Source organism: Drosophila arizonae, chromosome 3, assembly GCF_054131065.1.
Source record: "Drosophila arizonae isolate 15081-1271.41 chromosome 3, UAZ_ARI_1.0, whole genome shotgun sequence".
Taxonomy (NCBI): domain Eukaryota; kingdom Metazoa; phylum Arthropoda; class Insecta; order Diptera; family Drosophilidae; genus Drosophila; species Drosophila arizonae.
The window spans coordinates 1,809,838-1,825,506 of NC_142923.1; the positions used below are offsets into that span (position 1 = coordinate 1,809,838).

General features: G+C 43.8%; 1 protein-coding gene and 1 non-coding gene across 6 annotated transcripts in view; one reads left to right on the forward strand and one right to left on the reverse strand.

Moving 5' to 3' along the window:
- capu (formin protein cappuccino) overlaps positions 1-15,669 on the reverse strand; it is a 43,067-nt gene that overhangs the window by 585 nt on the left and 26,813 nt on the right. For 4 of the 5 annotated variants that reach the window (XM_089465006.1, XM_089465007.1, XM_089465008.1 and 1 more), the window contains 4 exons: positions 15,086-15,619; positions 7,034-7,215; positions 1,116-1,845; positions 53-1,051 (listed from right to left, as the gene is read on the reverse strand). In XM_089465006.1, the coding sequence (XP_089321132.1) occupies positions 53-1,051; positions 1,116-1,845; positions 7,034-7,215; positions 15,086-15,619 (2,445 nt within the window). The remainder of the gene's footprint in view (positions 1-52; positions 1,052-1,115; positions 1,846-7,033; positions 7,216-15,085; positions 15,620-15,669) is intronic. The other variant, XM_089465009.1, reaches the window with a different exon arrangement.
- TRNAY-GUA (transfer RNA tyrosine (anticodon GUA)) lies at positions 14,267-14,360 on the forward strand. The gene is made up of 2 exons: positions 14,267-14,303; positions 14,325-14,360. It is a non-coding gene; the product is annotated as a tRNA-Tyr (tRNA).

A 15,669-nucleotide genomic window follows, 5' to 3' on the forward strand; every position in this document is an offset into this window, starting at 1 on the left:
TAGACTCCGAATTAGTTGCCGTAGATATTCCTGGAATCCGTATTCAACTCACCCGTTAGCTTTCTGTTTAGATCGTTGATTTGCTGCTGCACCTCGTCAAAGTCCAGCTGGGCAGCTCGCTCCACATCCGAGGGCTCGGGTATGGGCAGCGTTATCTCGTGCAGGGTCATCTCCTTGCGTCGCTGAGCAATGTAGGTGCGCACAATGAAATGCAGGAGGGTCGTGTGCGATTCCTTGGACTTGACATCCTTGAGCTTGCCCAGAATGTCCAGATTGAAGCCATCCGCCTGGCCACGCTGTCGATTGCCCCCGTTCATATAGTTGCCCAGCGTTAAAATTATGGAAAAGACCAGCTTGAGATCCTCGCTCTCGATCAGCTGCTGGGAGAGCTGGGACACCGTCTCCAGCTTGCGCACGAGCAGCGTGACAGACTCCTCAAACTCCGCCTGGAAGACAATGCACGAGATGCGCTCGCTGGCCATGGATATGAGCGATATGTCGCGCAGGAACTGCTCCGGATGATCGAGTGGTATATCGCCGCCATCGGCCTCCCGGATGCGCTGCAGCTCCTCATCCGTGGCGCGCATGAAGCTGATCTGCTGCAGCGTCTCCAGGCTAATCACTGACGTGTCCACATGGTAAATGGCGTGCTCTATCTCACTGGCGGGCACGTGTAGGCTTCTCGAGAAGATGCCCACATTGCGCGAGCGCTTCGGGTCGAGCACCTTGATGGACTTCTCACGCTTCGGCTTCAGCTCCTTGGGCTTGCTGACTGGCGCAATGGCTTGCCGCGAGAAGAGCTCCGTAAACTCGTCTATATTGTCCAGCGGCGTCTCATCAATCTCCGTCCATATCTCCTTGCAGGGTGGAGGAACTGGCGGCAGAGCAGCTGGCACTGGCAAATCCTCCGGCGAACTAGTGCTGTTATCCGCACTATCCGTCGAATTGGCCACCGACGGTGGACGCGGCACGGGCGGAGCAGAGGTAACGATTCGCGTCCAATACAGGGGACGCATCGGCTTGGGCGGATTGACGGCGCTCTTGCGCTGAACTGGATAGGGTTAAAGGGCTAATTAGAGATTCCATTTGGCGGTTGAGTATGCTGGACTACTTACCGCATGTGCGTAGGAACCAATTTCCCTCGGCGGGATCTGGCAGTGGTGCAGGCGCCAGCGAGGAGCCCGACTTGGACGTGCTTAAGGGTGGAGGAGGAGGCGGCATATTGCCGGGGCAAGGTGCACCTGGTGGTGGTGGTGGCGGCGGACCAGCACTGCCTGGCGGTGGAGGCGGCGGTGGCGGTGGTGCAGCGCCACCTGCATTGCCAGGCGGAGGAGGAGGCGGCGGTGGTGGCGGAGGCGGCGGCGGTGGTGGTGCAGCTGTTGTTGCCTCTGCTGCACCTGTGGCTGCTCCTGCAGAGATTCCCCCACACTTGCACGAGCCCTGACAGGTCAGTTCCCCCTCCGTCTGGCTGCCCGCATCCGCATAGCTCTTGCTCTCCGCGGGCCTGTTGTACTCGTAGATGGTCGCCTCGCTGGCATTGAGCAGCTCGGTCAGGTTGATGCAGCGCTTGGAGGGTCGCCGCGGCGGCTCATCGACGCTGCTCAGCAGCTCGTTGACCACCGCATGCACCTCGGCCAGGGTGGCGCAGTTGAGCAGACGCTTGCGCAGGATCTGCTGCAGCGTCTTCTGGCTGTCCGTTTGCGCCGAGCTGCCCTCGAAGTGCCCCTTCTGCACGGAGGGTGTGCTCGAGAAGGGCCAGGCGGTCACCTTGTCCAGCTTGCCAGGTGTGAGCGGCAGCGAGGTGGTGGGCTGCTCCGTATGCGTCCACTGGTACATCTCGTAGGGCTGCACACACAGAGAAAAACAAAGATGAAAACTCGGAATATAAATAAGCGTAAAAAAGCTGGCAAAAAGCAGATCATCTTGCATTAGCCCATTGACTTCTAATTGCAGCTCGAGTGCAGCTCCCTCTCTCTCCCTCTCTCTCTCTCTCTCTCCTTCTCTTTCTCTACTTTTTTCATCTGCCTCTCAAGAGCTTAAAAGCCAGCTACCCCCACTCTAGCTCTAGTCACACACATTTGCAGTGTTGAAGTGTCTAAAGCTCATCTCTTCAAAATTTGTGCACATGTCATTGTGTTGCCACGCCCCACGCCCCACAAACCCCCTTCGCTGCCATACGCCCACTTGGGTCTGTTGGGACCACAGGTTGACAGTTTTTATACCTTTTCAAATAACTCTGCAATGCAGTTCAGTTCGCTCGAGTCGCTTGGCCTTGCCTGGCTAGCTGGCGGCCAACTGGCTGGCAAATACTTTATCTTGCTCACAAAATTTGCTGTCAAGAACGTTAATACTTTCTGTTTTGCGAGCAGCTTTGTCTTAATCTGATTCGATATACGTTAATAAATAAATATAAATATAAATATAAAATCTTTTGTCGATTTTCTTAAATATATAAAATAATTATATCTTGATTTTTCATGACGTGCTTTGCAGGCAAAGCAATAAATTTATACAAATTATAAAAATGTAAAAGCCAAAGCAAGAAATGTGTGAATGAACAATGTTTCGACTATTTAAAAATATACAAAATTCTGTGAATATGAAAAATATTTTGTAACTTTTTGAAAAATGATGTCATATTAATTATTATATTTAAATCGAGTTGTATTGAGCGAAATATGATCAAATCTTTGTAGAATAATATATAAAGTCTAATACTGTGAAGACACATAGATGAAAGACATTCATATATATGAGATCTGATTCTTCTGTCCTTTCGTGGTCTAAGTATATTCAATTTTAGATTTTCTGAACATCCATTGATTATTGTTTATTCCAAAATATAGAGAAAAGAATTTGGAAAATTTTTACCTAAGATTTTCGTTGCATTTCAAACTGCTCTCAATATATATATATTATATATTATATATATATTATATATCAATATATATTGTTCATTTCTTTTGCCATAAATAGGAAAGTGCATTTGAAATTCGTTGTTGCCTCACATCGTTTTGTTATGCATTCGCCTCTGTTTTATTGCTACACTTTTTGCATCTTTTAGCTATTTCGCATTGTCATGCGTGAGATTTTCAGTTGGGTTTTAGCTTGAGATTAGAATTGTTGCCAGCAGCGAAGAGAGCTCTGGAGAGCTCTGAAGCAGCGAGCAAAGTTGAACAGGGATTGGGTTTGGGATTGGGATTTGGACTGGGATTGGGCTTAGGTGAGGGGATGGGGGATTGGCCTGAAATGCGACAGCCGCATGCAAATTGTTTGGCACCGCCAAAGTGCAAACACTTGAGCAAATGGCGTCAAGTGCGATAACGTGACCACGGCGCTGCGCCCACAGAGGGAGGGAGAGAGAGAGAGAGAGCCAGAGTGAGAAAGAGAGTGAGAGAGAGAAAGAGAGGCAAGGGCAAGTTCAGCTTCAGCTGCGGCACTTTGCATGCATTCGTCATCCCAATTGGTTGCCCCATCAGCTCCGAATGATTAGCGGAGATTGTGTGCAACTGAGTGTGTGAGTGGCTGTACGAGTGTGTGTGTGTGAGTGTGCGCGTGTGCGTGTTTGTGTGACTGTGACTGTGAAATGACGCCACATAATTGAATTTCAATTTTTAATTGCATTTCGTGGCATTAAGCCAAGTGTTTGGTGCGACGCCGCGCAGCCCCAGACTTGGCCGGCACTCAAAGGAGTTGATGCTTTGCTGGTAAATTTTGTTTTATTTTTACACAATTTAAATCTGGTTTAATATATCTCGACTTTAGCATAAGAGAACAAGACAGAGATGGAGGATAAACCTTCAGTTCGGATGCTCTTGAAGAAGATTTGGAGAAACTATAGGCATGCCAAGCTTGGGAGATCTTTGAGTTCATACAGCTGGATGGACGGACAAATGAACAAATAGACGGATTGACAGATAGATGACAGATAGACAAATATACAGTTAAGTGAACGAACAACTAAGGAAACCATCGGACAGAGAGCTACTCTGAAGGGAGAAAAAAGGACGTACGCAGGTATGTACCGAGGGAAGAACAGAAGAATAGGCGGGCAGACAGACGGACGGATGATTAGCGGATGACGGCAGGTGGAATAGACAGCCAGACAGATGGACGGACCAACGAACGAGCAGGAGACGGGAGAGATACGGACGGCGACAGACAGATGGACGGAGGATCAGACGGACGTAGGGACAGACGGACGAAGGGCAGACAAATGGACGAATATACGGACAGAGGGTTAGACGGACGTAAGAACAGACAGATGGACAGGCATACGGATGTAGGACAGACGAACATGACTAGATCAAATTTAGACCGACCGATTAGACCGACTTCCTCATACTCTCGGGCTTCTGCCACGCCCCCTTATGCACTTATACACTTTCGAAAAGCCAATCAATTCTTCCTTAAATTCTCATCCTAAATGGGCTGCTGTCATAAAAATGCATAAACTTGCTTTAAATTGAATAATGTTTATGCTGAAGTCTGTCAAGCAAAAGGCAAAGTCCCAGGCAAATCTCTAAATGAGTTTTCTAATCAGTTATCAAGTTGGTTGCTCCCTGAGGCGGAGCACATCACAGCTAATACCCTGTAATGCAAACTATTTACGTTTGGCTGCGCTTAAAAGTGCCGCAGGGGCAGCTCAAGTTGCCGCCTGCCCCGTGCCGCCTGCCTCGTGCCTCGTGCCACTTGGCGATGCGCCACACACACAAAAGAATAATAAACGCCGAACTTGCCACAAAGTAATAAAAACGCACGAAACTTTCAATGAGCTGCAATGGCGAGGGGCTGAGAGAGAGAGAGAGAAGGGGCAAAGAGAGTGAGAGAGAGGGAGAGAGGAAGTTAAACAAAAATCTAGCTTAAGCTGGGAAGCTGTTTCTGGCCTGTTGCCCAAAAACTTGATGACGCGCGCATTGACAACGGACACGCAGGACACTGGACACGCCGGGATACACGCCAGGACACGCCCGGACATGCGGCGCAAGGAAATTCGTGATATCATAATCTGTGGAGCTCAAGTATCATCACATAGAAAATCACTTAACGCTGTTGTTGTCCGTCTGCCTCCCCCCTCCCTCCAGACTGCTTTGAGGGATTTTGAGGTTAAGCTGCTGTGGCTAAAACTTTTTCTTGTTTTTGTTGCTTTTTCCTTGTTTTTAGCCTAAACTAATTTTTGAAGCACACGGACGAGTGCTTGATTAGTTGTTAGTATAATTCTCCCTCTCCACCCTTCCCCCTCTCTCTGCTTCTCTCTTTCCATTAGACATTTTTTCTTTGCATCTGTGGGTGTTTCAAGCTGTGGGCGTGTCCCTTCGGTTAACCAGCAATTAAAGCTTTTAAGCGTCGGCCGAAAAAAGCAAACGTATTACATAGTCCATTAGTCAGCCGCACGCTTAGCGTGAAGCAAACGCACAGCTGCAATTGCAGGACACGCCCCTAAAACGCCTACGCCTGCCCACGCCTAGCACCGAGTTCAGTCAACTCGTTGGATTTCATAATTTAGCAAAGCAACAAGAGGAACTCAAAGTTGTTGATTTTTGTTTGCTTGAGCTTAGTGATAGACGGAATACTCTGTTTCGAGAGACAAAGAGAGAGAGAGAGAGAGAGAGAGAGAGAGAGAAATTGCTGCTAAATGGCGAAGCTCTAAAGTTTTAGAGCAAGGCAGGTATATTAAAATATATAGATATATATATATAGATAGTCAAGGATTAACCCGCCTCATCTTTGGCTGACATTTTCTTCAGCTTTAAGGCTTTAGCCTTTTGCATTAGTTTCAATATTTATTTGGCCTAAGATGATTTTACTGATCCGTCAGATGCATTACATTATTATAGATCATTTATCTCTATATTACTAATTATATACTTTGCTGTTATCGTATCATTCGCAAAGCTTAGTTACTTTGTTAAAGCATTTTTGTTGTTTGGCTGAAAGCTTTCTAATGTTTAAAATGTTGCACGAAGTGTTAAACAATCTGTTATACGAATTGTTATACTAGCTAAAACAGCTAGCTAAACATTATTGCGATTTGCTTGAAATGATTATATCGGGTTAATGTTATGCAAAGTGTTATACGAACTGTTATACGAGCTGTTATACGAACTGTTATACAAACTGTTATCCTAGTAGCAAATGATGTTCGATTTAAGGAATTATTAGTCAGCCTAAGTCTACAAATAACATCACCTATAGATTTTCTACAGTTTCTATACTATACTTATGCATCTGTATATATCTACTTAAAGATTCAAATTCAATATAATAATGGCTATATGCTCTCTTTTCCTAAATAGTGTGTAAAAAGGCTAGAAAACTCCGCTGTGCTGCTGGCCAGTTAAAAAAGAAAGAGAGAGAGAGAGAGAGAGAGAGAGAGAGAGAGAGTGCGAGCGAGCGAGACGGAAGAGATTGAGAGCTGAAAAGTTGACGGCAAAGTTTTAACAAGTTCTGACACTTGCAGGCTCGTCAGTGGCAGGGGCTGGCGGCACTGGGGGCAGGGCTCGAGGCACAGCTGGAGCGACAGGTGAGGGGGTAGTGGGAAGATGTTGAGGGTGCAGCAGCAGCAGGAGCAGCTGCTGTTGCAGCTGACATGTAGAGCTAGGCAAAAGGCTAGAATGAAAGTGCACTGCGATTCGCACTGGCAATGGAATTGCTAATTTCCGGGCACAACTTTGCGGCTCATTTTTGTAGTCAAGTTTAAAGGCAAAGAATTTTTAGAATATGCATAAGAGAACAAAGTGGGGAGTGGCGAAAGTGTAGGAGAGAGAGAGTGTGGGAGATGGGAGGCAGCCAGAGAGCAGTTGGCTCAACTTGAGCTGCTGCCTCATAGCTTATCAATAGCTAATGACTTGAACCAACAAAGTTACACAAGCAATGGAGGCGGCGTGGGCGTGGAGGGGTCATGGAGGCTGTCTATCCATTTCCGTTAGCACGGCGTGACAACTTCCGTTCGCTGACCAATTTCCCGTTTAGCCAGATACAGATACAGAGAGAGCGAGTGAGAGGGAGAACAATTTGGGTTCATTGAACTTACGCTGAAGCCGGACGGCGCATCCTGCTGCTGCTGCTGCTCATTGGAGATCTGCTTCAATACGCCCACATATTTGAGATTTTGACAGAACTGCAGCGTCATCGCATTCAGAGATTCCTGGCCCAAAGTGCCCAAGGCGGCGCTGCTCTGCAGCGTTGATATTAGCCATTTGATCAGCATTTGACCTGCAACGAGACAAAGGGAGAGGGAAGCTTTTAAATATATAATCTAATTAAAGATAGCAAAAGACTTTTTACTTTTACTTATATGTATGTCTCTACGTCAGATATCTGCCTAAATTATACTCTAGAATATTGCTTGTAAGCAAGCAAAGATTGACGGCCTGGCGAATCGGATAAAACTGTATCGTCATAGATCAAGAATCCCAGAATAGAGATACAGGATAGAGATCCTCTAGTAATGCGGCTATGCTTTAATGCGGTTATTTATTCATGATAAATACGATTCTTAACTCAAAGAGGAATTTGAGGAAAATAGAGATAATTACTTCAAATAAAAGATTTCATATCTGATACAAATAAGATTTAAGGCTTCTGATTTTCCTGGATTTTTGTATAGGTAATATTTAAACTACAGATTTCAGTTATATTGATTGATCATGTTTTATATATATCAAATATATAAAATTATATTAATATTCATTACAATTGACGTCTAAGAAAACAATTATCCTTGTTTTTTTTTTATTATATATTAATATCTGTATCTAGTATATCAAAATTCATATATTTTATACACATTTTTCCGCTTCTCTAAAGACATGAAAAATAAATTAAAATAATATTGCTTGAATTTGGCAGCTTCATCCCGCAGGTATTCTTTGAGCTGTTCTCCTTTATTCATTTCGTTTATGTATGTATATGTATTTATTTTCCATGTTACACAAAATAATTTAATACAATGGACGCTAAACTGATTAAGTTCGAAATTTGTGGGAGTCAAAGACTTGACTCGGTCTATTGTGCGTACTATCAGCGCCCAGGGAGGCGGGGGCGGGGGCGGGGACAGGAGCTCCCCATATAAACTTTGTACACAGCTGCGGCTCGAAGCCCCATGTTGAGGCCGAGACACAATGATTTATGCGTGTGTGCGTTAGCAGAAAAAGTCGAAAAAAGAAGAGGAAGAGAAAGAGGAAGACGAAGAGGGTCAGCCTAGAGGAGGGTGTGCGAGTGCGTGGCTGGGTTGGGTTGGACTGGGAGGTTTGCTTGCAGACGTGTTGGCTACCAAAAATATTAGGCATAAATAAGTTTAAGCATTGTGCAAAGAAATGGCCAAACGGAACAAAAATTAACTTGGCCAAGACATAAAATACTTCCAGCCAGCAAATACTCTACATTTTCTTATCGCTTCCTCGATGCGAACGTGCGACAATTGATAGGGAAGCAAAGAAATGGCCGTAGGTAATATAATTTTATTATATTATATTATATATAAAGTTAAGTAAGTATATTAGTTTGGATTTAATAGAAGTTTTTGAATGTCAGCCAGTTGATATATTGATATATTGAAGGCTTCAATCAGATAAGATCTGTCTTACTCCACAATCAGCTGATCAATCATATTACACAATATTATATAAATATAACGGCATATAACGGACTTTAAGGTAAATATAACCTAATTTTAAATATTTCCATTTTGAAATTATTTTTAAAATAATTTTCAAACTCCTTCTCTTAGGTCTATCAAATTTTGAGAACTATAAAATAATCAAAATGTGCGAATAAATTGATAAGCAGGTATAAATCATATTTACTTCTGAAAGAACGAAATGAATCAACTTTTGATTCACTTTGATACAGAGAATAGCTAACAAATGAATAATAAATAGTTGCGATAATTCAAGAGCCGAAGAGTTCAACAAATTCTCTTGTATATATGATTCTTAACACAACCTCCCAATTTTTCAATCACAAGCTCCGCAGCATAATTCACATACCCCAATTATGTTGTTGAGTGTAGCACAAATAAAACTTACGCTGGCAGTAAGCGCGTGTAGCTGAAGAGAGAGCGCTATTAGGAGCGGGAACAGGAACGGGAACGTTAGCGGGAACTGCTACTGGAACTGGCAGGGGCAGAGGCCGCGCCTCCGCCAGCTGAGGATAGAGCGCGTGTGGGTCAAACCGAACGCTGACAATGTGAACACTAATGCTAAGCGAACGACTTTGGCAGGGAGCCGCCGCAGCCTTAGCGGCGGACGTCGCCGCTGCCTCTGGCCGATAGAGGGCGACACCAGGTGTTGGCTGGGGCTGGGGCTTAGAGCGTGCGAGCTGCACGCGCTTGCCCGCCATTGACATTAGCTGCAGATAATGGGCGGGCGCTGCCTGTTCAGAGCTGAACGCTTCTTCTTCATCCGGCTGATGCCACATAATGCCACAATCTGGCAGACTAATTGGCACGTGATACTCCGGTGGAGGTGGCGACTCCTGCTGCTGCTGCTGCTCCAACTGTGGAACATGTGTGGCTAGCAGCGGACACCAGACGTTGCTCAAACCCGGCTTTATGCCCGGGCTGCTGGACATGCTTCTGCTCAGGGAGAGAGAGAGAGGGAGGGAGAGGGAGAAAGAACTCGAAACTATTTGCAACTGAAGCGCGCTGTTGACTGTCGACTACCGAGTGCTGAGTGCTGAGCTCCTAATTTAGTCATTCACTACTTTGCGCCCGGACAAAATTAAAAGTGTCGACACTTATCAAATATTATCAACAACAAGTTGTGCGAGTCAACGCTCGAGCTTCGGTTTGTGTTCGTGGTTGATAAGTGACAGCTGCTGTGTGACACCCTTCGTTGCGCTGCCTACAATATATTTCTGTGCCGCTAGACCTGAGGGAATCGTATATAGCGGCTAGGGAAGTGCAGTTGCCGAACGCCCTGGCAAGGTCGCTCGCTTATCAGTCACGGTCTGATAACAACAACTGCAAGTTTGGGACTCTATTTTCTATACTCTATACCCTGTAGTTTTGAAAAGTGTTTGCTTTCAAGTATTACGAGAGGTATATATGCTAGTCTACATCTACTTCAAATCGATGTATCTCGACTGGCAATGGCACCAGGCGTAAATACAATGCAACATCGATATATATCGATTGGCCATTGAATCTAGCATAGTTTATTGCCAACCACTCCTACTTCATCCCATATGCTGACAGGTCAGATATTATCATTACATACAAACCTCGGCAGAATTGGGATTAATCGATATATATCGACTGGTAGTAGAATCAAATTTTCCAAGTTTTCTACTATTTCTGATCGACTGAGTAGCTGACAACTCAGATCACATACATATCAAACTTACATTCATTTGAAACCGATATATATCGATTGACAAGTAAAAAATAATAAATAAATACAGAATATCTACCTAGCCCATTTTCTTAGACCAATGAATCATGTGCCTAAATTTGTGGGTCATTTCTTTTATTGATTTGCAATTTCGTCCAGACCTCAAAGAAAATGCGTCAGAGTTTGTTCATAGAACTGACTCATTCACAAATGAACTCTGGGCCCACGTAAATATGTGAATGCTAATCTAAGACAACTCTCTTCGATAATGAAATCAATAATATTCAATGATTTGGTCTACTTTTCTGCTTTCTAAATTCGCACAAACTAAAAGAGTTCGATTAAAAAATGCGTTGTAAATCAATTGAAATGGTTTACGATATTTTGACTTCTGATTAATCAGTTAATATCCCCGCCATTTTGAAGTGTTTAGCGATTATGAAGACCGTAAAAGTTAACTTATTGCAACTGATAGCATAATTGATATAACAGTCCAGATACTACGCTAGTCGATACGATTAAAGAGCCGATGAGAGAAAAGGGCAAAGAGAGAATCTACACTAAGCGTGAATGTCAAAGATAAGTGCAAAATCACATCCTTATCAAAATGGCCCAAGACAAATGACGATGATTTAGCTAAAAATATATTTGGAACAAGTTTTATGTACAAATTCATTTAATTTTTTAATGAGCTACCAAATTTTTTTTTTTTTGAGATTATATTTTTTTAAATTCAATAGGAGCTAGTTGTATGAACTCGAACATCAGTTAATTTGTTTATATTTATAATATATTTTATTTTTATTAAATTGCAAAATAAATTACTCAAAAATAAACTGCTTGAATTAACTAGTTCATTGGTTCATTTAATATAAGTTAATTATGTCTCAATACTTTCTTTACATATTCTTAAAAATTGCAACTATTTTTAAGAGCTAGTTCTTTCTTAATTTCATTTGATTGTTACTAGGCTGAACTATATCAACCTTATCGTTATCTTTAACATTAACAAAGCATTTACAGTCAATAAGAATATCAACAAATAACCTGTTACTTGATAGAACTAGTTCATAAATTTGGAATATTCACTATTCTATTTTTACTGCTAGTGATCTTCTCGTGAACTAGTTCCAGGCGAAACTATTTTTACGCCGCAGCTCCAATCAAAGCGCAATAAATCCAAACACAAAACCGTCATCAAAGCCCTGGAAAACCCGTACACTGATCATTAGGCTCATGTAATCAAAACTGATAAGCGGACGCCAATGATATGCGTGTCGAGGCGAGGGAAGTCCAGGAGGGTCGGGGCACAAGGTAGACCTCAGTGGCCAGAGGGTGAAGGATGGGGCTTTGCCATGGGGTAGATGTGTCGTCGCTAACGTTTGGCAACTTTTGATGAAACCGCGTAAAGCGTTGGCCAACAAATTTGCATAACTGCTTCGTTCGTCCCGGCCAAGTGGACAGCGAGTGCAGGGGGCGTGCCATGATTGCGGCTGGTAGGGGAGGCGTGACGCTGCACGCATGCATGCGCTGCATTCATCAACGGACAAACGCGTCCACGTCGACAGCGACGTCAACGGCAACTGCGACTGCGACGCTGGCGCTAACGTTGCAATTCGAACGCAGACAGCCCAAACACTTTCGCCCCAAACAACGGACAACAAAGCGCTGAAAATGAAACGTTGCTCACAGGAGACCACAAAGCGCTGGCAAGAGCAAGAGCGAAACAACAGCATGCAAAGCAGCAGCTTGACTAGAAGATACCCTGGGAAAAAGTGTTGGCTCAATAGCTATTTCAATACAAATAGATAATTGAAACGCTAAGAAACGAAGCCAAAGTGATTATCGATATATATCGATGTATGTAAAAATGATAGGACTACGACACTTTATAGGTAAGGATGAATGATAAGAAATAATTGAGCTTATGTATCCTATACGATATGTGATATATCTGAAAATAAAAAAATAAATTTATACTGTCCTCAGCTTTTCTAAGCATCGATAATTATCGATATATAATAGGCAAGCTTCATTGCATCGATTATTGAGATTTATCAATTATATTTTCATTAGATTTTCATATATTGTCTTAACTTTGACACAAGTTCAGCCTGCCCTACATATACAGTATATATACAGGTTACAGGGTATCCATCAAGCAGCTGCAACCGCATCTCTAGCCCTTCATTCGCTTAAGCCGAAACCAGCCAACTTGAGAGCGCTATATCCGTCTACCAAAATATTGTTTCATTACGCGCTGCCCAAACATTGTTGAGGGGCCACCGGATACGGATGCGGATGTAGGTGCGGGTGCGGGTGCGGACGTGGTTGCGGATGCGGTTGCGAATAGCAGTCACTATTCGCTAGTTGCAGCAGGAGGAACAGGAGCAGCGCCAGCGGCAGCTGCTTTTGGTGGCAAACGTGACGTTGCCGGGCATATAAATCAGATTTTTGGGAGGGGGCGACGACGGCGGCGGTGGCCGCGACAAAAACGACAGCAAGGGAAGAATTGATGGCCACTTCAGACAAACTGACAAGCGGGAGGAGCAGCAGCAGCAGGAGTCGCAAGAGGAGCAAGTAGCTGGCAGCTCAAAGATGCGAAGGACAGCAAATTGCGTTGGATTTCAATGCAACGAGAGACGAGCCAGAGGCAGCGGCAGCGGCAGCGGCAGAGGCAGAGGCAAAGGCAGAGGCAAAGGCAAAGCCGGAACGCTTTTGTTGTTTGTGCAGCGAGGCGTTAAAATGTTTGTTTGCATTAATTTGCGGCAGACGTTGATGCGACTCGTGATGTGGCAAGCTGCAGTGGCAAACAGCAGCAGCAGCAGGAGTACGAGGAGGAGCAGCAGCAGGGGACGGCCAGCAACTTGCAACCAATTAGTGTGCCACACGCGCAATAACAAAAACTGACGCCTAACGGGCCACAAAAATTCCGTTAACTATTTGGCGAAATGGGCGTGGCAGACGCCCGTTGCTGCACGTTCCAAAATGACTAGGGAAATTCGATTTTAAAGCCACCGCCCAAAAGAATGCAACAAAATCTGAAAATTTTAATCAAATACGCGACAATCGACTAGGTTTGGGGCGGTGGCCAGTGGGCGTGGCGACGGACAAAATGTTATGCCCGAGGGGCCGAACGTGGGCAGAACGTGGGCGCGCAGCTCAAAGAATTTGCATAGCCGTAAGTTATAAGCGCTGTCAGCCGCAGCCAAGCAGCGAGAACTTACGGCCAAAATAAACGTAAATAGAAGTCAAACAAATTCTTGAAATAAATGAAGAGTGGAACAAATGGCGGCGAACTTGACGAAAATGTGAGGCAAATAGAAAGGCATTTGAAGTGAGGAAAGAAAATGCTTGAAATTTTGCAAAAATGTCAACAAAATTATGAGATTAACATATTTCATGTGATATAAACAATTTTATGAATATATGTATAATAACAAGTTTTGTACGTATTGAAATATATAAATAAATAAATAATATGTGCAGATTTAAACATATTTTTAAATCTAAATGTATTACATTTTATTTATAAATTTATTAACAATATTTAATTATTTATTTTATTAGTTTATGAAGTTTTACTATTATTTATTTTATTGTTAACTTAATTATTGATAATAATTATATATTTTTATTATTTATAATTTCTGCTTAGTTATTCAATTTTAAGTGCATTATAAATTTTTATATTGTTCACTTTACTTTTCCATCAGCTATTTATACATTTACTTTATATTTGCCTTGCTTTTTTCGTTTCATTGATAAAGCTGCTTGTCAATGAATTTATTTATGCATCACTTTAGTTAGAAAGAGACAGAAAATGATTTTGATGTTGAAGCACATAAAATGTTATTTAAAAATCATTAAATAAAATGAAAGCAAAAAGCACTTCGCTTATAATGACAATCAAGCCACTCAGTGCCCATACACCTTCGATAGCTCAGTTGGTAGAGCGGTGGACTGTAGAGAGACATGCAATGTGTAGAAATCCATAGGTCGCTGGTTCAAATCCGGCTCGAAGGATGTTGGTAAAATACTTTTTTATTTTTTTTTAAATATCAATAAAAATATTTACGAGAATATTTTTCAATTATTTCGCGCCGTTTAACAAATACGAACTAATAATCTCATCAAATGAGTGGGAATAATGCGCAAGCACACAGTTTTTCAAGCAAATGCTTAACAATTCAGTGCAATTACACCACATTGAAGCGCAGAAACAATCTGAACTACAAAAATTGCGAATAATTTACAAAATTATCCTTTAAGTGGCTTTTAAAGAGCACTTGAAAGTTAAGTTGAAAGCATATGAACATAATTCGCAGCAACGTTCACCCATAGATGGCGCCAGTAATGGTTTGTTATTTTTACCGTTTGTTACAATAACTCAACTAATGATTCACTCAAGTGGCGCATTGACTTCTGATTGGTTAACTGATTTCTGTTTTCCCAGGGGATTGCAGAGTAGAAGTGCGTGAGAGTGAGAGAGGGAGTGGGCGAGTGCGAGTGGGAGTGGGAGTGAGAGGGCAACTAATTGTTAACTTTGGGCAAACAACGAAACGCAATCAAACGTAGCGCAAAAATTTGCCAAGCTCAACGTAAAAGCCAAACAGCAAAGCGCACAAAAATCATCAGAATTTATATACATACAGCCCGGGCTGCGCTTGAGTTGTGCAGAGGGGTGAGGGAGTGCGTGGGGCATGGGTAGGGGGGTAGAGGTAGGCAAATGTTTACTTTGCTAGACTTACCTTCGAACTTTTCATATGCAGCGAAGCTTAACTTTTCCGGCACAAAAGACGAGCCGCGCCGCGACCCTGCGCCGGCAGCAAGGCTCTGCTCCAGCTGCGCTGCTGTCAGTGTTGTCTCCCTCTCGTCGCCAGATGGCGCTGGCGCTGGCGCGGCCATCGCTAGCGCTGGCGATTGAACGATAGGCGCGCTGCTGCTATTGCAGCTACTGCTCGTCGACGTCGATCTCTCGACCGAGAAGCTGGCCACCTTCTTGAGCACATTGCTCGATAGCAGCGGATTGGTGGGCGTGCCATAGCCGGGCGGAGGCGGCACCAGCGAGGCCGCATCAGCATCCAACTGCTTAGCCTCGTCCCCCTGCAGCAGCGCCTCCCCAGCAGCGCTGCTGTCAGTGGGCGAGGCTGAGCGTTCAGCTGAGGCAGGTGTTTGAGATGATTTAAACGAAATTATAACAGTTGACTGCGTTTCCAGCGGAGTCGGAGTCGGGGTCGAGGTTGGAGTTGGAGTTGGTGTCGGAGTCGATGTAGTCGCTGCAGCTGAAACGAAACGAAACGGAATGGAAATCAAATGAAACGAACTGAACTGA